The 23,454-nt window shown below is 32.4% G+C and overlaps 1 protein-coding gene across 2 annotated transcripts in view; it reads right to left on the bottom strand.

The window, feature by feature from the left end:
- Positions 1-23,454, bottom strand: part of STXBP5 (syntaxin binding protein 5) — a 195,148-nt gene that overhangs the window by 162,054 nt on the left and 9,640 nt on the right. For both annotated transcript variants that reach the window (XM_074187788.1, XM_074187789.1), the window contains exons 3-4: positions 13,237-13,318; positions 11,139-11,239 (exon numbers count right to left, since the gene is read on the bottom strand). In XM_074187788.1, coding sequence (XP_074043889.1) covers positions 11,139-11,239; positions 13,237-13,318 — 183 coding nt within the window. The remainder of the gene's footprint in view (positions 1-11,138; positions 11,240-13,236; positions 13,319-23,454) is intronic.

Below are 23,454 nucleotides of genomic sequence, written 5' to 3'. Positions count from 1 at the left end.
CTTCATAAAGTAGTCTTATTGGCAAGTGTACTTCTGGCATTCTAACAAGTCTAGTCCATCATACTTACGCTCTCTGTGGTAATGTTGGAATGCTAGGCAATTTAGCCTGAGAAAGGTCTCAAGTGTCTGTTATCTTATCCTACTAGGTGATCTTCAGAATTTTCCTAAGACAATTTAAATAGAAATGATTCAGTTTCTGAATGCATTGGTAGACTGTCACTGTCCAAGTTTCATATAGCAATGAGGTCAGCATAATGGTTCTGCAGATCATCAGTTTGGTAGTCAGTTTAATACCTCTTTTCTCTATCATACTTTCTTTTGGGACCTCTAAAATTCTGAGTTGCCTATGTCAACCTCATTTTCAATAAGTACTTCCCTAGAAAGGACACTGCCAAGGTAAGTGAACTTGTCCACAATACTCAAAAATTCTCCATTTGCTGAAACTGATGATTCCATATATGGATGTTGTGGTGCTGGCTGATGGAGTATCTGTGTTTTCTTGGTGTTAATTGTTAGAGCAAACTTAGCACAAGCAGGAGAGAATCGATCCATACTTTGTTGCATCTCAGCTTCAGAAGTTACACTGAGTGCACAACCATCTGCAAACAGAAGATCAAGCACCAGCACTCCCTCCACTATGGTTCTGGCTTATGGTCTTTTCAAGTCGAAGAATTTGCCAATAGTATGGTAGCTGATCTTGATGCTCTGTATTCATTCTCAGTGACAGCAATTGATAGCAGCTGAAAATGTGCTTAAAAAATTATGGAAACAAGGACTCCATTGGTAACTGGGATATCTCGAGAGTAACAACTACTATCCAGAAGTCGGGCAAGCATGCAGTCATGAGAATGACGTACAATACTGATAAACTTCTCCAGGCAACCAAATTTTGACATAATTTTCCATAAACCCTCATGAGTGACAGTCTTCAAAGGCTTTGGTCAGATTTACAAATGTTGTATACAGACTTTGGTTCTGTTCCTAGCATTTTCCTGGAGTTGTCAGCAACAAACACTCTATCGACTGTTCCTGGACACTTTCTGAAGCCACAGTGGTTCTCAGGGAGGTGACCATATTGCAGGTCTTCGAAGGACTGGCCTATTGAGAAAGACTATGGCAAGAATCTTACTAGCAATGACTAAAAAGAGAAATATACCTGTGATCGTCTTTACCTTTATAGAGATGGACAACGGAGGCATCCTTGAACCTCTTCATGCCATAGAGCCTGGCAAAGTTCAGTCAGCTTTTGGATGAGCAATGGACCCCCCATTTTGTAGATCTCAAATGGAATAGAATTAAACACCAGGTGCCTTTCCTCTTGAAAGGAGCCTAATGGCATTCAAAACCTCCTCTTCAGTTGGAACTTCAGCTAGGGACTGATTGACTTCAACTTGAGATAAACAATCAGTGGCTTCTGCATTAATTAATGACAATATGTTAAGAACACTATGGAAGTGTTCCAACCCATCTCTCTAGGATCATGTCCCTATCATTAATCAAAGTAGATCCATCAGTAGTGAGTAGTTAAGATGCACCCTATGTCTTTAGCCCACAAATAGCCTTAGGGCTTTATAAAAGCACTTTGGCTTCTTACCATCTGCATAAAACTGAATTTCATCAGCCTTTCTATAAGTCAAGAGAGTCCTACATCTCTCTAAGCTTCATTTGTACTTTGTTTTTGATGTAATTAAAATGCTGCCACCTTAGAAATGGATGATCTATCCAGCTGGTAAACCCTGTAGAGTTCTTGTTTTTTTCATTTAGCAGTTTCTGTATTTCCCCACCATTTTCACAAAACCAATCTTGATGTTTGCAGGTGTTCTGGCCCAGATGAGCAAATGCAGTGCTGTACACCAGATCTCTGAAAGCTGCTGACTCTTTCTCTGCTCCACTATTGCCAAATGTATGCTGGTTCAGTTTTCCCTTCAAGTTAGCAAAAAATTGTTCCTGCTCAGAGAAACACTCTCTTGATGCTAATTCTTCTAGTAGTCATTTTCCCTTGGGACCCCTGCTTTGGTTGAATGGAATATTTAGCTTAGAGAGGATGAGTCTGTGATCAGTCCAGCACTCTGTACTACACATTGCCTTTGTCACTCTCAATCCTTTCTAGGTACTGTTCTGGATATGTAGCTACTACAGAAGGCAGCAATTACTGTGGACAGGGATTCACTTTCCTAGCACTGCCAATATCAATTGTTGACCAACTATCAGCAACTGGTATTTAACTCAAAACTACCTAGGATTGGTAGCACCCCCCCATTATCATCTATCTTACTTTCAGTCAATTCCTCAGAGACATTATTCAAAAAGGCACCCCCTATGGAGAGTCAACCTGGCAATGGTTTCTGACAGCCTTAGCTCCTCAACAAACACAAGTAATGAAATTCCCAGAAAAGAAGATTTTGCCACCAAATATAATTTTTAATGCATTGTCATCAATAAATGTGTTTACTTTTCTGCATTTTTCTAAAATCACAGCCTAATAAATGGTCCTTGTTTTGTTGGGGGGTTTTAGGTAAAGATATCATGTATAATTCAGATATATATAGATAGATAGATAGATAGATAGATAGATAGATAGATAGATTTATATATATAATATATAAGTCTGAGATACTCCACTTCTTTTTACCTTATTTTCCTCAACTGTAAAATGCTAAAGAAAATATCTAAATATTAGATAGTAACTATATCCAAGAGTTGTTGAGAGGGCAAAAAATTTAAATACTTAAAAAAGTGCTTTGCAAACCTGAAAGTGCTATATAAAAATAAGCTCTTATTTTTAGTTCTTAGTTTTAGAAGGGGCAGCTAGGTAGGTGGTGAGGTAAACAGTGCACTGGGCCTTTAGTCAGGAAGTCCTGAGTACAAATTCAGCCGCAGACACTCACTAGCTATGTGATCCTGGGGAAGTCACTTAAATCTGTTGTTAAACAGTTAAAGTGTTATAAATTCTGTTTATAAAATGAGCTGGAGAAGGAATTGGTACACCATTTTCAGTATCTTTGCCAAGAAAACACCTAATGAAGGAAAAGTCAGACATGACTGAAAAACAACAACACTATTTTTAGTAGTAGTAGTAATGGTAGTCCTATTTAGTAATCATCATAGTGATATTTCTAAAATTCTATTTAAATTTTTATCCTCATTTAAAAATTTTTTTTAGATTTGTATAGATTTGAAAGGAATTCATTAAGGAATCTCACTCATATAATTGCTGTCTACTTCTCTCTTCTTTTCCTATCAGTACTTAAATGCTATGATTTGATACATGATTATTATTATTATTATTATTATTATTATTATCATTATCATTATTATTATTACCTCCTTGTCTGGGGAAGTTAGGTACTGCCCTGGAGTCAGGAGGACCTGAGTTCAAATCCAGCCTCAGACACTTAGTAAGTACCTAGGTGTGTGACCTTGATTGAGTCACTTAACCCCACTGTCTTGCAAAAATTTAAAAAGAAACCTCATTGTCCATGATGCCTTTATGTATAAATATAGTTCTGTGCCTATCTCTTTTAATCAAACTTAATTTTTGCTACTGTTCTAAGTTCATGACTACTACCATATTTATTCTTAAGGTTTGGGTTTTATTTTATATTATTTTTTTAGTTCATTCTATTGTGAACCAAACAAGATTAAAAGGTAATTAGAGATGTTTAACAAAATAAAAAAAGTACAGTACAACATAGATAATGTTCATTTATGGTTTTCTATAGATATTTTTCTATTTATATTTGACACCAATGAGCTAAAGATTAAAAGACTTTGCTCTAGTACTTTAATTCTGTATAAATCTTTATGTGTCAAGTATATTCTTTTCCTGGATATCACAAAAACTTCCTAATTGGAACTTTCTTCCTCCAGTTTCTTTCCTCTCTCTAATACAGGCTAAAAAAAAATCTTTACAATAATAAATGCATATTAAAAAATGACATCTAAAAAGTATAAAATAATTCAAATATTTTTTATTAAGGCAATGGGGTTGAATGACTTGCCCAAGGTCACACAGCTAGGTAATTATTAAGTGTCTGAGGCCAGCTTTGAACTCGGGTCATCCTGACTCTAGGGCTGGTGCTCTATCCACTGCACCACCTAGCTGCCCTCAATGCCACAACATTTTAAAGAATAAGAGCCATTCTCCAGGAAGTAAGTGATCAATGTAAAAATAGACCATTCTCAACCAAAGAAAAATTCTAATAATCAAGTTAAAACAAAAGTCACTTTTAAAATGAGCAAAGACAATAAAATTAAATGTTGACACAGCTACAGAAAAATGGGAACGCTAAAGCTTCAGAAGTTTCAAATAACCTTAATATTTTCTGAAAGCAATTTGAAACTGAATAATAAAAATTACAAAACTGTTCATACTCTTGAACTCACTAAGTTCACTGCTAAATTCATGTAGAATTTTATGCCAGGAATGCAGGGTTGGTTCAATATTAGGAAAACTGTTAGTATACTCAATTATATCAATAACAAACCTATCAGAAATCATATGATCATATCAATAGATGCTGAAAAAGCTTTTGACAAAATACAGCATCCATTCCTACTAAAAACACTAGAGAGTGTAGGAATAAATGGACTGTTCCTTAAAATAATTAGCAGTATCTATCTGAAACCATCAACAAGCATTATATTCAATGGGGAGAGGCTAGAGGCATTCCCAATAAGATCAGGGGTCAAACAAGGGTGCACATTATCACCACTACTATTCAATATTGTATTAGAAATGTTAGCATCAGCAATTAGAGAAGAACAAGAAATTGAAGGAATTAGAATTGGGAAGGAGAGACAAAACTCTCACTCTTCGCAGATGATATAATGGTCTACCTAGAGAATCACAAGAAATCATCTAAAAAACTACTGGAAACAATTAGCAATTTTATCAAAGTTGCAGGTTATAAAATAAACCCCCATAAATCCTCAACTTTTCTATATATGTCTAGCAAGAAACAGCAGGAAGAGCTAGAAAGAGAAAACCCATTCAAAGTAACCTCAGACAGTGTAAAATATTTGGGAGTCTATTTGCCAAGACAGACTCAGAATCTTTTTGAAAACAATTATAAAACTCACACAAATTAAATCAGATTTAAATAACTGGACAAATATCAACTGCTCATGGATAGGGAGACCTAATATAATAAAAATGACAATTCTACCAAAACTAAAGTGTTTAGTGCCCTACCAATCAAAATTCCAAAAAATTACTTTAATGAGTTAGAAAAAAATTGTAAGTAAATTCATATGGAGAAATAAAAAGTCAAGAATTGCCAGGAGCTTAATGAAAAAAAAATGCAAACGAAGGTGGCTTAGCACTACCCAATCTAAAATTATATTATAAAGCATCAGTCATGAAAACTGTTTGGTATTGGCTAAGAAATAGAGTGGTGGACCAGTGGAATAGACTAGGTGTAAAAGCAGGAGAGGAGTATAGTAATCTGCTGTTTGATAAACCCAAAGAGTCCAGCCACTGGGATAAAAACTCCCTCTTTGATAAAAACTGCTGGGATAATTGGAAGTTAGTATGGAAGAAACTTAGATTAGACCAACACCTCACACCTAAAAAACAATACTATAAGCAAGTTAGAAGATCAAGGACTAGTCTACCTGTCAGATCTATGGAAAGGGGAACAGTTTATGACTAAGGAAGAGTTGGAGAACATCACTAAACACGAATTAGGTGATTTCGATTACATTAAATTAAAAAGCTTTTGCACAGATAAAACCAATGTAATCAAGATCAAAAGAAAAGTAGTAAATTGGGAAACAATCTTTACAATTAATGATTCTGACAAAGGACTCATTTCTAAAATATACAGAGAACTGAGTCATATTTTTAAAACAAAAAGCCATTCCCCAATTGACAAATGGTCAAAGGATATGTATGCAAAGGCAATTTACAGATGAGGAGATCAAAGCAATCCATAGCCATATGAAAAAATGCTCTAAATCATTAATTATTAAGAGAAATGCAAATTAAAGCTTCTCTGAAGTACCACTTCACACCTCTCAGATTGGCCAGTATGACCAGGAAGGATAATGATCATTGTTGGAAGGGATGTGGGAAATCTGGGACACTATTACACTGTTGGTGGAGCTGTGAACTCATCCAACCCTTCTGGAGAGCTATTTGGAACTATGCCCAAAGGGCAATAAAAATGTGTATACCCTTTGACCCAGCGATACCACTACTGGGTCTATACCCTGAAGAGATGAGGAAAAAGGGTAAAAACATTACTTGTACAAAAATATTTATAGCAGCCCTGTTTGTGATGGCAAAGTATTGGAAATCCAGTAAATGTCCTTCAATTGTGGAATGGCTTAGCAAACTGTGGTATATGTATGTCATGGAACACTATTGTTCTATTAGAAACCAGGAGGGATGGGATTTCAGGGAAACCTGGAGGGATTTGCATGAACTGATGCTGAGTGAGATGAGCAGAACCAGAAAAACACTGTACATGCTAACAGCAACATGGGAGTGATGTTCAACCTTGAAGCACTTGCTCATTCCATCAGTGCAACAATTGGGAACAAGTTTGGGCTGTCTGCAAAGGAGAGTACCATCTGTATCCAGATAAAGAGCTGTGGAGTTTGAACAAAGTACAAGGACCATTCCCTTTAATTTGGGGGAAAAAAAAAAACAGATATCTTATTGTCTGATCTGGTTACCTCTGAGAATTGTTCTCTTTAAGGATATGATTTCTCTCTCATCACATCCAATTTGGAGCAAGGTACAACATGGAAACAAAGTAAAGACTGACGGAGTGCTATCTGTGGGGTGGGGGTGGGGGGAGGGAAGCAAGATTGGGAGAAAAGTGTAAAACTCAAATAATATCTTTAATAAAAAATAATTAATTAAAAAATAAATTCATATAGAATGAGGTTAGATAGTAAGGAAAAGTAAATTTATACAAGACTACAAATGGTGTTATTTATAACAGTAAGGCAGAATGAAATGATAAATAATGAAATGATTAAACAAATAACATTATTTCATGGAATGAAATGGCATACTACATTGACAAAGATGAAGAATTCAAAGAAATATGAAAAATGTTACATAGAGTATAGAATGAAAAATGCTATCCACATTCAGAGAGAGAACTATAAAGTCTAAATACATATCAAAGCATACTATTTTTACTTTAAAAAATTTTTTGTTTTTTGTGATTTTTTTCCCTTTTTTCACATCATGACTAATGTGGAGATATGCTTGACATGACTAAATACGTATAACCTATATCAGATTACTTGTTGTCTTGAAGAGATGTGAAGAAAGGGAAAAGGGGGGGAAAAATTGGAACTCAAAATCTTATAAAAATCAATGTTGGTGCAACTAGGTAGCACAGCAGATAAGAGTGCTGTCCCTGGAGTCAGGAGAACCTGAGTTCAAATCAGGTCTCAGACATTTAACATGTACAAGTTGTGTGACCTAGGGTAGTCACTTAACCCCGATTACCTAACCAAAAAAAAATAATGAAAACCATCTTTTTTATATATAATTGTAAATTATATAAATAAATATAAAATTATATAAAATGTAAAATAATATTAAGTCAAAAGAACAATGAAATAAGTACAAAAGTATTTACTCTATCCCACAGGGTTAATGTAAAATCAAATAAAAAAAAGCAAGCATAAGTACTACTTAATCATAACAAACTACATAAACTTAAAAATGTGTTAAAAATAAATAATATGTTTATATAACAAATACTTTAGAGATCAAGAATCCTCTTCTTTAGGGATGTTCAAAGTTTTTCTATATTCATTGGAATAGTTATTGTGTGTGTGTGTTTGTGTATGCTATTTCTGATAATCAAACAATTCCATGGTATCTTGCATTCCATAATAAATCATGTGATTGTAAAGATAAGTTCTATTATAGAAAATATCTTTCAAAATCACTCTTGTTGAGAATCCTCTTGAGTGTTATTAATGCTCATATTAAATAAAACTGAAAAAGTAGGTCTAAAAGAAAAAGAATCCTCTTCTTTCTATTACGATCCTCTTCTCCCTTACTAATTTTTAATCCATGTCATAACTGTGGATATGCATCAGTTAATCAGCAGTTAATAACTTTTCTGCGTCATGGACCCTTTAGGAAATCTAGTGAAGTCAATGAACTCTTTCCCAGATTGTTGTTAAATATATAAAAATTTAAAAAATAGGATTTTAAAAGAGAACAATGATGATGAAATATAGAACACTATATAATATTTTACTTGGTGCACCTGCACTTAGTTCACCTGCATTCAAATATCAACTTGCTACAAATTCTTTCCAGCTCAAATTATCTAAATTAGTCTTTCTCATGAGCTCCAGGTCCCTCATCATCTTCTTTGTTTCTTGGACATCTCAAACTAGATAACCTATACTATCTGAAACCCAATATGTCCAAAAAAAGCCCATCATTATCTTGTCCCACCTCTCTCCCTGGTCCCCAACCCTTTTCTCTAATAAGTTACAAACTTTTCTATTACTTTGGAGGGCACTATTTGTAATCTTCAACTACTATCATTCACCCCACAAATACAATCTGTTGACAAATTTTTGCTTCTATCTTCACAACATATTTTGTATATATCTCCTTTCTGTTTACACAGCCATCACTTTTGTGTAACCTTTCTCACACACACATCAAATCTCTCCCTATTCCAAGCCAGATTCCACCGAGCTGCCAAAGTGTTTCTTGACCAATAAACTCCAATGGTTCCCTATTATTTCCAGGATCAAATATAGAATACTGTCTTTGACTTTTAAAGCACCTGGCAACCTGGCCCCTCCTTACCTTTCTGGTCTTCTTACACTTTATTATCCTCTATGCCTTCTACAATCCAGTAAATACTGGTCTACTTTCTGTTCCTCACACACAACACTCCATCTCTCATCTCTGGAACTTTTCTGACTTCCATGACTGCAATGCTCTCCATCCTTATCTACATTTTTTAAGGTTACTGCTTCCTTCAAAACTCAGTTCAAGCACATCTTCTTCTACAGGAGGGTTTTCCCCACTAGCCCTCCCCTTCCTACTCCAAATACCTTGTTCCCTAAGGTTTACCTTTTCATTTACTCTGTATGTAGCTATTTAGTTACATTTCTTCCTTTATTAATCTGTAAACTTTAAGGTACTGATATTTTTGCCTTTATATCTCCAAAACTTAGGACACTGCCAGGCATTTTTTAATCAATAAAAGCCTGTTGATTTTACTTATTTCATTTTTTATAACCAAGAATCAAAGAATAAGTGATATTATTCTGTCTGTGAAAATATTCTCAATGACATAAGAAAAGATATTTGGTCACTGTTCTTTTCTGATGGTAATTCACTCGTACATTATTTTTCATACATCTGCCAATAAACACCTTTATTTTCACTGTAAAATGCAGCCAGTGAAACAGTAATTATATAATATATATTTACTTTATTCTTTTAGTGAAGTTGAGATAATTTTGGGTTTTTTACAATTCTGATTTTCAGTCAAAATTTTTAAAATAAAACTGTTAACAAAAAAAATGAGACCTACATTAATAATAAAGAAATGTAACTATGGTAAAAGGTCATAACTAGTCAAAGACTAGTATAAGAAAGGAATAAGCATAAGGTTCATTTAAACTCAGAATAGAAGAAACTTTTTCCCACAAAAATGTCAGGCCAAAAAAGTTATTTTTTAAAATGTCATCTTTAGGTTCTATGGACAAATTGCATAGAAGATAAATATGGTCCTTTTCCTTAAAAACTGACTAAACTAAATAACTACATAAAGGACACTAATGAAGAAATAGCTCCAAGAGATACCATAAGAAATGTAATATTAGCATAATTCAAGAAAGGTTAAACCTAACACTTTAACCTAAAAATGTATGAAAGCTAAGGTAAGAAAATGATAGCGTTTTGATTCAGACTTAATATGCAAAGCTAAGCTAACTGCAGTCAGGCTGTGTAGGAGAGATGACTGAGTAACATGTGGGGGAAAGAATAAGGAAAGATTGATGGCTTGGAGCACCATGAGAATGTGAAGAGTGAAATATAACTTAAATCTATAATATCTACATTCAGATATGAAGAAAGGTTTAGACTATATATATATATATATATATATAGATAGATAGATAGATAGATATAGATATAGATATAGATACAGATATAGATATAATATATAGATATATAGACAATCGAGCTATACCTATAGCTGAAGTTGTATAGACTCAATAAAGTGCTTGCATAAATCCAGATTAATGAGACTTTAAAAGGCCAGATTATGCAACTCTTTAGATGAAATGGAATAAGGAAAGAGGGTAACCAGGAGCTAATAAATTAGCATTGATGAAGCACAAAAAAGCATTAAATGTAGAGGAAGAAGCTCATGATTCAGATATCTATTGTCAGTTATGATGGAGAGTCACACTGTATCTCTAAATTTCAGTTTCTTCATATGCAAAATAAGATGTGAAAAGTAAATCCTACAATTTTTGCCTTTTGTCATGGGTTTTTCAATAAATGATAAAATGCATAGCATGATAGACATACTATAATATATTTATCAAAATATTTAAAAATAAAAATCAAATTCATAGATCCCAAACTAAATGAGATCCTGAATTGCTTTTGAAATACCATATCATAACTACCATATAACCAAAATTTTATAAAATATTTTCCTTCTGTCACAATAAATAAAACTAGAGGCCAAAGCCTGCTTTCGTTTGTAAACTTATATTTAAAATGGTACCCTATAGATCTTTTGAGCACTTAGTTATGAAATAAATATGGTATATGGTCTAAAGTGTCCTCAGCATGAGAAAAAAATGTTCTCATCCTCTTTCACAAACTTAAAAATATAACCTTAGATAAGTCACTTAAATTTTTTTTGTTTCATCTTTTTAAGCAGTATTAAGTATTCTTGCTTTACCAGACTTTCAGGTTATATATATGGATCAAATATATAAAAATATTTGGATATATGATATATATATATATGGATAAAAAAGATAATACAAGTGAATTATACTTTTATAATATATTAGTATAATATTTTTTAAAAAGGGGACATGGAAAATGAATAAACAACTAAATGAGAGATTAAATTAAAAGATCATATTTCATAAAATGATATAATTCTTACCTTTCTCTGCTAAATTTCAATGAATGCAGTATGGCAGGTCTCTTCTGACGTAAATTCCACAAATGTAAGGTGTCATCAGCCAAGGCACTCACAAGAGCTCCCTTTAATATAATGTCAATTTACATTACATATAAATATTAAACAACATTAAATATTTATAAAAAATTTCTCTTGGAGTTCAAAGTCCTTTTCTGAATCCATTTCTAAGAAACAGATTTAGGAAAACTTTCCCCAATCAAAATGCAAGACAAGTATAATTTACATATACCCAATTTTTTTTAAGGTTTTTAAAGGGAAATTTCTTAACACCAGAACCCAGTACTAAATACACAAACATATATATATATGTATATATGTATATATGTGTGTGTGTGTGTGTATATATATAACTAGAGTTCAGAAAAAGAATATATTGATCAAGTGTGGCAAATTAAATACAGTGGACATCATAGAAAATAGCAGCAATGGCAGATAATGGTAGTTGAAGGAATGTAAACAAATAATTGTGGAATTAGGAATCAACACAAATCATAATAATTTTACACAAAATTTAACTAATGTACAGCAACTGCCATAACAAGTTGACTAAAAGAAAAAAGATTAAGAGCAATTAACCAAAAGTAGTTTCAAGTAATTTTCATTTGAAGCACTGAACTTCCTAATATTACTATCATTTACCACTCCAAGTTTTTATTTACACCATTACCATGACTTACTTAAATCAAAAAAATTAACTCAATTCCAAACTAACACTTTCTATCACCTACCTTTACTATCTATCAGTATTTATTTAATAACAGCTAACATTTCTATAGGCGTGTTAAGAAGATTACAAATATCTTTTATCTTACATTTGAGAAAACTGAAGTATCAGGCTAAATGAATTGCTCAGGGTCATAGAGTTAGTATATGTCTGAGACTATAGGCCTCTAAAATCAAGTCTTCTGGATTCCAAGGCCAGCACCCTCCCCACTATGCCATTTTGCTGCTCCTTTTTCTAGATCTATATGCCACTGTTATTTCTGAAAGGTCTGAATTCCCTCTACTACTCAATAAGTGTCTCCTCCACCTTATACTTCACCTTTTCTTCCATCAAAATAAAGTTATAACTAACTCTTCCCAACAAAGATAGAGACACTGAGAAGGTATAGTCCTCCTTCTTTTATTAATACATGACAAAGCAATTATTACCTTCTTCCCTCATTATCTGAAATTTGCTAGACCAACTACATTTTTACTTATTTTCCAAAATTCTATTTCCAAAATATTTTTAGTAGTCTTTTGTTATTTACAACTTGTCAGATATTTCAAGACATACAAATTAATAGAATGTTGGGAGTTAAATAGGATGTAAGAGATCATCTAAGAGAAATGTTATGATACAGTTGGAAGGTACTAGACCTACAGTCAAGAAAGAAAGGGATTCAAATTATTACTTTTAACACTTATTAATTATACAATCATAGACAAGTCAGTTGCTTCTGTAAGATGGGAACAATAATATCTATAACTTTTCCCAAAGAATAAGTTATAAATATCAAACACTACAATCTATGCAAAGGATTTTGCAAACTTTAAGGGAGGTGTTAACAAATCCACAGCTCTGCTGTATGCAGAATACTTTTTTTAAGTTTACAATTTGATCATAATTTCAAAATCAAGCCATTATTTCTATAAAAATTATTCATCAAATTTTCCAATCTATATCTGCCATATTTGGAGGGAATGTATAAATTATATGAAACTTGGATAAGCAGCAATCATTAAATTTCATTTTCATCATAACTATGCTTATTTTCACAAAGCATAGTGTAATAAAAAGAGACATTGGATTTGAAATCAGAGAACCTTGACTTGAATTCCAGTTTTGCTGGGATTTACTACCTGAGTATGCTTGAGTAAGAAACAAGCTTCCTGAATCTCACTGAAATGTAAGGGTTAGACCAGAAAAATCTCTAATATTTATTTCCACCTCTTAATCTGTGATCCTATCACTGAGAATGAATTGTGAATCATTTGACTATTCCCCAAAATCCAGAAACCAAAAGAAAAATATGATGTATCATATAACAAAGTGAAATTAAAGTACTTCACTAACCTCATTAATCAGGAACTGGAGCTGGATTACTGCAGCACCACTGTCATGCTGGCAATAGCATTCTACTCCTGGACGACCAAAACTGTGATTAATGCTATTAAGGATTTTTTTGTTGAGAAAATGACAAAAGATATAAAAGGTAACTCGAGATACATATCTAGTTACCCGTTTATGTAGTATTATAAGATTTAGATTACAGATTATTAATTGTATATTCAACTAATTGGTAAGTTTTCTCTTGTTTAGAAATCAAAGGGTAGCTAGGCAGAGAGAGAGCCAGAGCCTGGAGTCAGGAAGAGTCATCCTCATGAGTAGTTCAAAACCAATCTCAGATTCTTACTAATTAATTGTGACCCTAAGCAAGTCACTTAAACTCCGTTTGCCTCAGTTTCCTCAACCCCTCAAAGAGTCAGACATGACTGAAACAAAAAGAAATCAAAATTAAGTAATGCACCATAAGTAAGCCTTTTCTAAAAATCAGTGCTCTACAAACACAAATGATATGCTTTAATCTTTAGAAATATAAATAAAATATTTAAATGGTTTTCCTCTGGCTACAAAAAATGTTACTTTAGCACCTTGTCCCATATATAGCAATGATGGAAAATAACTATTTCAACAAACAATTATTAATTTGTGATCTATCCTTTTTACTCTTTTTTTGTTAAACCCTACAGAAAAAGACCTAGTAGTCACTGAAGGGTAGACAAAGTAGTTTGATCACTCATAGTCCCCAAGGTATCTGTTCTAATTTGTCTGGGTTGAGTCCCATCAAATGGAATCCTATCTTTGGTTTACTCAATAAACAGGATCCAGAAGTATGAGCTTTGTCTTTGTTCCCTTCATTAAAGTTTGTAATGAGAGGAGAACAAACTAACAAAACCCTAATTGAGATGGCTTATGTTTTTTTAAGTTCATATTTTTAGCTTAAAGTTGTGCTATTTATTAAGGTAACACAAAAAGAAGGAACTGTAACGAGGAAAAATTGAGTTTAAATATTATACCTTAATAATAAGATAAACATAAATAAATTAAAATTTTAACTGATTATGATTCTTTTCCTTTAATAAACTTTAAGCCAAGGCTAGGGTAAACCATTGGGAAATCAACTCCTACAAAAGCTTAAATGGTGTTAGAAGTATCAATGGATAAATTTTAATTCTAAAAGCAATGAAGACTTATGAATAATGTGGAAAATTTAATAATGCTTAATATCAGACTCAAATCAATGGAGTGTATGAAGGTACAAAATGTAAAAATTACATGAATACTGAATAAGGAATTATTTGTAGTGATACTTTCCCCAGTAGCAAAAATTTTAAATAAAATTCAGATATAATAGTATCCTTACAACCTAGCATGATAAGGTTTTTTTTTAGGTTTTTGCAAGGCAAATGGGGTTAAGTGACTTGCCCAAGGCCACACAGCTGGGTAATTATTGTTTGAGACTGGATTTGAACCCTGGTACTCCTGATTCCAAGGCTGGTGTTTTATCCACTATGCCACCTAGCCACCCTGCATGATAAGTTTTAAAGCAAAAAATATCCAAAACAAATCAATGTATCCTTTGATGTTTAGTGACTTTAATGTAAACTATACTAGAGGGATGGATGACCAAAAAAAAATTTAAAAATATAGCTTACCTCACAGGGTTGTCATGAGAATTAAATAAGGGATTTGTAACATGTTTAGCACAGAGTCTAACAAAAAGTAAGTAATAAATACCTGTTTCCTTCCTTCCTTCAGTATTTTGAAAAAAAAAAGAAGTCCAAGTTTTGCGGAAAAATCTCACCTACATTGTGATCTTTTTTTCAAATTGAGTATATGAAATTGCTAGACAATGGCAAGCAACAGTCAATATCACACACACACACACACAAATGAAACTAGCTAAATCTTAAAAATTAGGAAATGACTGGTTACTAATGATGAAGCCAATTCCAAATCAGTTATGTACAAGACCATCTAGAAATTCAGGAAATCTATGAATAGACATTTTCTGAGAATAATGTTTTGAAATGCTCAAAATAAACATATATGATTACAAAGGAAATCAATTTTATCAAAATTTAGTTATCAAAATAAAATTTTTTAAAAGCTCACTGTTAACAAAGATAGAATTAAAATGAGAAGTTAATTGCATGCAATTACAAAAGATTCAAACAAACAGCTTTAAATTATGAAGAAAAAGAAATATAAAAGTGTACTTATTCATAATCACCTATTAATAAAGATACTCCTCTAAATGTCACCATTGCTTAAAAGGATCTAATAGCTGTAAATTAATTACAATAGACTCCCAAAACTCCCCACCAAAAAAACCCCTCAAAACTAACTTAGCCAGAAGACACTTAGAGCTCTTTTCCAAGCAGAAAATATGAAAACCACAGTCAATGTGTATAAACTCATTTATAGAATATTCCAGTTATGACTATGCCTTAGGATGTTTCAGTTTTTAAATGTCTGAAAATAGCACCGAGAAAAAAGGAAATGCCTCAGAAAAACATGTTTTATTACAAACTATTATCATATATTTAATTTTTCTAGGTTTCACACAATTAAGGGTAATACAGAAATAAGCCATCATATTTAACTCAAAAGTCTACTTACTTAAATAAAAGCCTACTTTGCAATGAGATGTTTTCTTTCCTCCAATAACAAGAAAAACCTTTCCAACTCATTTCTTAGGTAGCAGAACAAAAACCACCAAAAAAATGCCATTTCGGATGAATATTGACAAAAAAAAATAGATTGCCAAAAGTAATGGTTTCTTTTTTTCCTCCAGTACTGCTTTTTACCACCTCTTAAGATGGGAATAATGAATAATGACTGCAGGACTACTCTTCCTACTTCTTTTTAAGTAGTAGGCTTAAAGTTTCAATAGGAATTAATTGAGCTATCTATTCTCTAGTGTAGGAAGATCCACCTGCCTTGCTTGGAAATCACATAATGTAAAACCTAGAAGAAACTGCAAAGATCACCTTGTCCAACCTATACCTGATCAAGAATCCCTTTCATAACATCTAAAAGCAGGGATAATCCAAATGCTACTTAACCTCCAAGAGGTAAAACATACTACCTCTCAAGACAGACAATTTCATTTCTAATCATTAGGAAGTTTTTTTTCCCAGAAGTATATCCATTTTCAAATAATTTATTTAAAAAAAGCAACATGCAAACACATCACATGATTTTCTTTTTTAAAAACTTCATAAATATTGAAATAACATGTAAGTACAAGCTAATTCATTACTGATTAATTATTGAGTTAACTGTAATAGAAATACCAATATTAGCATTCAATAATATATGGTAAGAATCTAAATGTGATAGAAATAAATTAGGAGCTAGATATCATATAATTGTATTTATCATTAAATAGTTCTATAAGAGGTAAATATTTGTCATAAATACACCTGAGGGGGCGGCTAGGTGGCGCAGTAGATAGGCCACCGGCCCTGGAGTCAGGAGTATGTGAGTTCAAATCTGGCCTCAGACACTTAATAATTACCTAGCTGTGTGGCCTTGGGCAAGCCACTTAACCCCATTGCCTTGCGAAAAACTAAAACAAATAAAGAGACACCTGAAATTAACTCAGATTACTATATTCATGTGGATCTATGATTATGTCACGTTTGCTATTCTTTCAAAAGATACAGATCACAACTCATCAATACCTCCCCATCCCACATGACTGCTTCATATCCAACCAAAAATTCCTAGGGAGTTTACTAAAAAACTGGAGGTCTTTCTTGCATTCTTCTAACATTTGCAAAGATTAAAGATCGGAAGCTTCTGGCTATTCCAATATTCCTTTTCTTCTTGCCATAATTTCTTAATGACTTATTTTACTCCAGGTCTTTTTCAAAGTTCCTCATTGATTATAAACAGCAGCCTTGTTACATCCATCATTGACCTGAGTTACCTATCTTTATTTTTTCAGAGACTTGTATTTCACAATTTGTTGATATAATAACATCTGGTGCTAAAAAAGAAATTGACATTATCAAAGGGGGTTTGGGATCATCAAAGAAGTTTTGTAATGTTCCAGAGGCAATTCAAGCTGTTTTCTCCTTTTACCGTGGACAGAGTATTCTATCTGCACTATCTGCTCCAAATGTATAGTCCATAAGTTTTCCATTCAAATTCATTTTTCATCCCATTTAGTTTTTTCTTTACATATGTTCAAGTTAAACATGTAAGTGGTTATGTATCTCTTTTCGAGAAGGCTCTGCAATATCCTGAAGTTTGATGTAGTCAGGATGGTGTCATTTGCAGGTAGGAACATCCAGCGACTTCCAGTATCCAAAGAGAGTCACTCTTTAAGATTTTGTTTCTGATCTCTTCTAATACAATGATTAATAGTTTTGTAGGAATACATCTCCATTTTTAATATCTTACCAGCTTGTTTATGAACATAGTCCTTGAATGAGATTATTTCAAATAATCTTAAAGGATACTGCTAAACTAAGTCAATGAGAAATTTACTGGTAGAAAAGAATCTTTATAATTCTACCAAATCAAATGCTTTTTTTTCAAAATCAACAATTACATAGTAGAATCTTATAATCTCTCCATCTCTCCATCAATTATGAAATAATAAAGATTTGGATCATTATGGGATATTGTTTTTAAAAGCCTGTTTGTACCCTCCTAGTTGAGAATGCCCTTATTTCATGTGTAAATGACTAGAACAAAAATTGTATAAAATTGGAAAAAAGATAAATTAGGTCAGTAGTTATGGTTTTCTTAGCTTTCTCTTTTGAGGATGTTAATATGACTGGCAATTTTTTTCCGCATGCATACATTACATTCCTCTACATCAGATATTTTGTTATTTACATACATTCTAACTGCTTTTCCCAATCCTGTTCAATGATGGCCATTTCTACCACATCTTTAAAACACATCCACGACTGTGATATATATATTTATATTTGGTAGCTCCCATTGTCTCTGATAATGTAAATAACTAATTTTCTAGTAATTCTTTCACATCTTTTGTTTTCCTTCTATTTTTGTCCCTTCATTTTCATCCTTATTATGCCCTTTGCATGCTTTTGCACATTTGGATCTCATGCCAAGATTTTACTTTCTCTCTGCTAAATAAAATAACATTGTTTATAATCAATCACCAAACTTCATAAGAATAAATAGCAATAAGTAGCAATCTTAAGTAGCATAGCTTTTGGCTGACATATCTGTCAGTTTGATAAATAATCAAATAAGTTAGATAGTGCAGAGGACAGAGCCTTGACCTTGGAGTCTGGAGGACAGGAATTCAAATCTGGTCACTTGCTAAGTGTCCTTGGGCAAGTCACTTAACCCTGATTGCCTCCTATCAGGACTATCTCCAGTTGTCCTGATTTGTATCTGGCCATTGGACCCAGATGGCACTGGAGGAGAAAGTGAGGCTGGTAACTTAGCACAACACATCCTTCTCAATCAAATCAAATTCATGTCTTTGTCATGAAATCACCTCCCTGATGTCATGGTCTTTGAAAATGAAGGACATTAAATAATCAAATGTTTGCTAAGATTTGGCTCTTTTGAACTTCTTGTTGTGGCAACAGGTTACTTGTGATTAAATATATATATAAAAAATTTATTAAAATCACTGTTGATGTTATTTAGAATATCTCTTCCCATTTCTCAAATCCGAATGCCTATTAAAATAGTTCTGCATTGAGCTATTTCAATTAGATATCTTCTTTTTCTTCTTTCTTTTTGCTGATTCTTATCTTTGTTCTGAAAAAGCAGATTTATCACTCAGTAAACTCGGCCAAAAAGCAATTTAATATTTTTAATGTGAACTAAATTCAGAGAGGAGATTTGGGTTCAAGTCTATCGTCTAACAGGCACTGGTTTTGGAAATTCAGGCAAATCACTTAATCTCTATATAAGTTAGTAAGTATAAAAGTTACAAAATACTTGCTGATTTGCATTGTAAAGTAGTTTCCTTACTCAGAGCTACACAATTAAAACATTTGTGAATGTGTGATGTTGTGAATGTGTGATTTCATTCATATGAATAATTTTTTACACTGTTGCAAATATGACCTACCAATTCTTTTTCTAAAGAAAGTCCCATGCCCTTAAAGGTGTAAGTCTTAAGTCTTCTCTATAATCTTCAAGTTTTTGCTATTTCTTTTTTTCCTAAACTTTACATTCTTTAATTTTTTTTAATGTTCACCTTTTCTCATCTTTGTACTTAAGTTAGCAAATTATGACAATTTGAAGGGTCTAATCAAGTCAGAAAAATTTCTCTACTTCTTTATGGTAACATTTTGGCAAATACTTAGCAGAACTACAATACAGATTACAAGATATCTCATGAAATAATATTTTTTGTGATTTATTCTCCCATTTTTCTGTATCTTCCTTCTTTTTTTTTCCAGTTTTGTTAATAGCAAGAATATCAAATATATTTCAAGAAAATCAACTATGATTCAGTAACTTTATACACTTGGTCAATGGACAAAGATCTTTCACTTAAAAGCATCAAAATTAAAGTTGATAAAATAATGCAAATCTTCATTAAATTAAAGTTAATACAACATGACTCAACACCCTCTGTTCTTTTTACTACACTTAGCAGCTGTCATTATTGAAATAGAATGAATTTACCCAGCACTGCATGATGTTTTGAATTTTTCTTTGTTTCAGGCTGATCATAGCTAAAAGATTCATCAACTGGCCAGACTACTGGTGATGAGCCTCCCTGTACTTCACTGGACTGCAATTCTCAGACTTTCCAGAATGATAGAACCTGACAGGGCTTACACCCCACTTCAAATTCACCTAAGGTCATATTCACAGTATGATGAGGTACCACGTAAGATCCTGTGGAAAACATTTTTAAAAATATATAGCTATACAGACACTTAATAATTACCTAGCTGTGTGGCCTTGGCAAGCCACTTAACCCCATTTGCTAATATATATATATATATATATATATATATATATATATATATATATATATATATATGTATATGTATATGTATATGTATATGTATATGTATATGTATATGTATATATGTATGTATAGCCATAGTTAGTCTATCAAAAGTAGCCATGGGGGTTAGCTAGGGGGATGGATAGAATACCAGCTCCTGGAATCAAGAGGATCTGAGTTCAAATCTGGTATCAGACATTTAATAACTGCCTAGTTGTGTGACTTGGACAAGTCACTTAACCCCATTGCCTTGAATACATTTTTAAAAGTACACACATTCAGTCTTAGATAAAACAACAGATTTTTAAAAACAATATCAGTATGAAAACAGTAACAAATGAAGAGAAACTCTTTGAATAACTTTTCTCTCTTTTTTTTCTCCTTTTCAAAAGGAAGGGGAAAAAATACCCTAGAAGGAAATCAATTTAGCACAAAAGTACTGAGGAGTTGATATCACTAGACTGATAGTTACCTTTGGCAGGACCTTGCTGTGAAAAAGCAGAGTGACAATCATTACAAGAAAAGATTATGTACTTTTTTTTTAGGATTTTGCAAGGCAAATGGGGTTAAGTGGCTTGCCCAAGGCCACACAGCTAGGTAATTATTAAGTGTCTGAGACCGGATTTGAACCCAGGTACTCCAGGGCCGGTGCTTTATCCACTATGCCACCTAGCCGCCCCAAGATTATGTACTTTTAAGGACAGAATTAATTATTCCCTATAACAAAAACCTAATCAAGAGAGGCTTTAAAAATCAAGTCAATCCACATATTTGGAAGGAAAATGATGGGGAAGAAGAACTATTAATTTATTAGTAATGAAAGAAAGTAAAAAATATGGTAATTCTTTAATAATAAATCTAGAACAAATAACAGTTATACTCAGATATATATATAAAATTCACCTGGATATGTACATATTTTCTTTTTTTAGTAGACAATTTTCTTTTTTTTTAATTTTAAGTTTTTATTTATTTAAGGTATCCACTGGGCCACCTAGCAACCCCCTACATATTTTCAACAATCAACAAACTAGTTTCTATGCAATTTCTCAATTATCATAAGCTGTCTCTGTAGCCTATTTCCCACAATTTTTATTCAACAGTTTAAATCAAGGAAACATTTATCAAGCATCTACTACAATAAAAATAATTTTGGTAGGTGAAGGAGGTAACAGAAATATTAATTTATGGGGCAGCTAGGTGGTGCAGTGGATAGAGCACTGGCCCGGGAGTCAGAAGTACCTGAGTTCAAATCTGGCCTCAGACACTTAATAATTACCTAGCAGTGTGGACTTGGACAATCCACTTAACCCCATTTGCCTTGCAAAAACTAAAAAAGAAAAAAAAATTTAATTTATATAGTTATAGGGACTATGACCTATAATGAGTAAGAAATATAAGATCTCAACATTTTAGAAATTTTTTAAAAAGAGCTGCTTCAAAGACATATCTACTGTGATAAAGCAATACCTATATATCTCATGATGTAAAAACAAATATTAAATACCAAGCAAATTTAAAGTACCCAAAGCACTAACCCTAATTTAGAGAAAATAAGTAGTAAAGGAAGTAAGCAGTAAAACATCTTAGCCCCAAAACTAAACTATCCAGGTTATACCAGTATTATCTATTTTAGGGAAAAATAAGTAGAGTGGGCAACTATTAAAACTATTTTTAAAGTTTATCTTCTGCCAGTTCCTGACTTAAAGAAGCATTTTATTCTAAACAAAATTGAAAAAAAAGAGGAAGGTACAGATAAATGTGAGAACAAATCACAGGGAAGATTATTTATGAAATATCTGGCAAGTGGCAATGAATGTCTGATAATTATTTGCAAAAAGGATACCACAAAAGTAATTTTTGTATATATGAACCAACATTAATTGCTGCGGGCAAAAAAGGTAGAAAGAAACGTGAATGTTTACATTCAAAAAAAATCTACAAAAGCTTATACTAGATTTATGAAATAAAATATCTAAACCAAGACACAAAAGTAATGATTTTCTAAAATTAAGGAAACAAGATTGAGTTTAAAAGTTTTACTGTATATGGAGACAAAATTAATACATTATTAGGAATGATTACAAAATTGTTCCAAATAATATTCAATTAAATATGAAAGCAAATAAGAATAAGTACATCAGTATATTAGTTTTAATACACTAATACCACCAAACCTCTTTCAAAACTACCAGGAACAGAAAAAATTCCTAACAGCAATTATTCTTCACATGAAACTACAAATCATTAAAGAAGATTCTTATCTCCTTCCTTAGAACTACTGTCTTAACACTAATACTTAATGTTCAAACAACTTTTGAAAGAGTCAATGACAAAATCATCAAAAAACCTCTCCCAAACACACATCGATGTACACATAACCAAAGCTGTCTGATTTAAGCTACACATGTAACTACCTTATATGATCTTCAATAGATATATTTATTCATTAATAATTAGCTACTTAAGTCTTTATTTAATTACTATATTAATTACTGAATGACCACTATGTTTTTTTCCTCTATATATGACATGATTGTTCATTCTGAAGATCTGGAACTATACTGTACCTTACATATAATAAGCTATGCCATCCAATTGTAAAGCATACACCATTCAAATTTATCCAATTTACTAGAAAATTTTAAACCATTTTTCCATGACTTGTTATCTCCTAAGAAAATTAGCAATTAGTTTTAATTTATTTAATTTTATATACAAAAATAGTTATTAAAAAAGCATGTGAAACATTAAATAAATTCTTATAAATATTCATATAATAGATCTGGAGTTGGAATTACAGGATTACAGTTTACCATCCTCACTTTACAGATGAAAAGACTGAAGCTAAGCAACACAGATGAAGAAATTAAGGCTAAGCAATATTAAGTTACTTGATCAAAGTCAAACTGTAGATGGGATTTGAATCCAAAACCTCTGACTCTAGAGAGGGTGCATGTTCTACTATATTATGTTTTGTTTTTACATCATATTCATTTCCAAATATGTTCTTCACCATGCCCTACCCAGTGAACTTCCTATGGAGATAAAAAAATTTTCAAAGAAAAATAGTTCAGCAAAACAACTCATCAAACTTGTGATACAGCACATGCAATCTTCCATACTCTTTATCTACTCCTTCCTCCCTCCATTAGCTCTGATATGAATACAGGAATATGCATTTTCTCAGCTATCCTCTAGGGCCAAGCCTAGCAAAGAATACATACTTCAGAAATTTCAAGATTTCATGAGAAAAACAC

The sequence above is a fragment of the Macrotis lagotis genome, chromosome 5 (assembly GCF_037893015.1).
Source record: "Macrotis lagotis isolate mMagLag1 chromosome 5, bilby.v1.9.chrom.fasta, whole genome shotgun sequence".
Classification (NCBI taxonomy): domain Eukaryota; kingdom Metazoa; phylum Chordata; class Mammalia; order Peramelemorphia; family Peramelidae; genus Macrotis; species Macrotis lagotis.
Note: the sequence above shows the minus strand (reverse complement) of the source record. Positions and strands in the feature narration are given on the sequence as shown.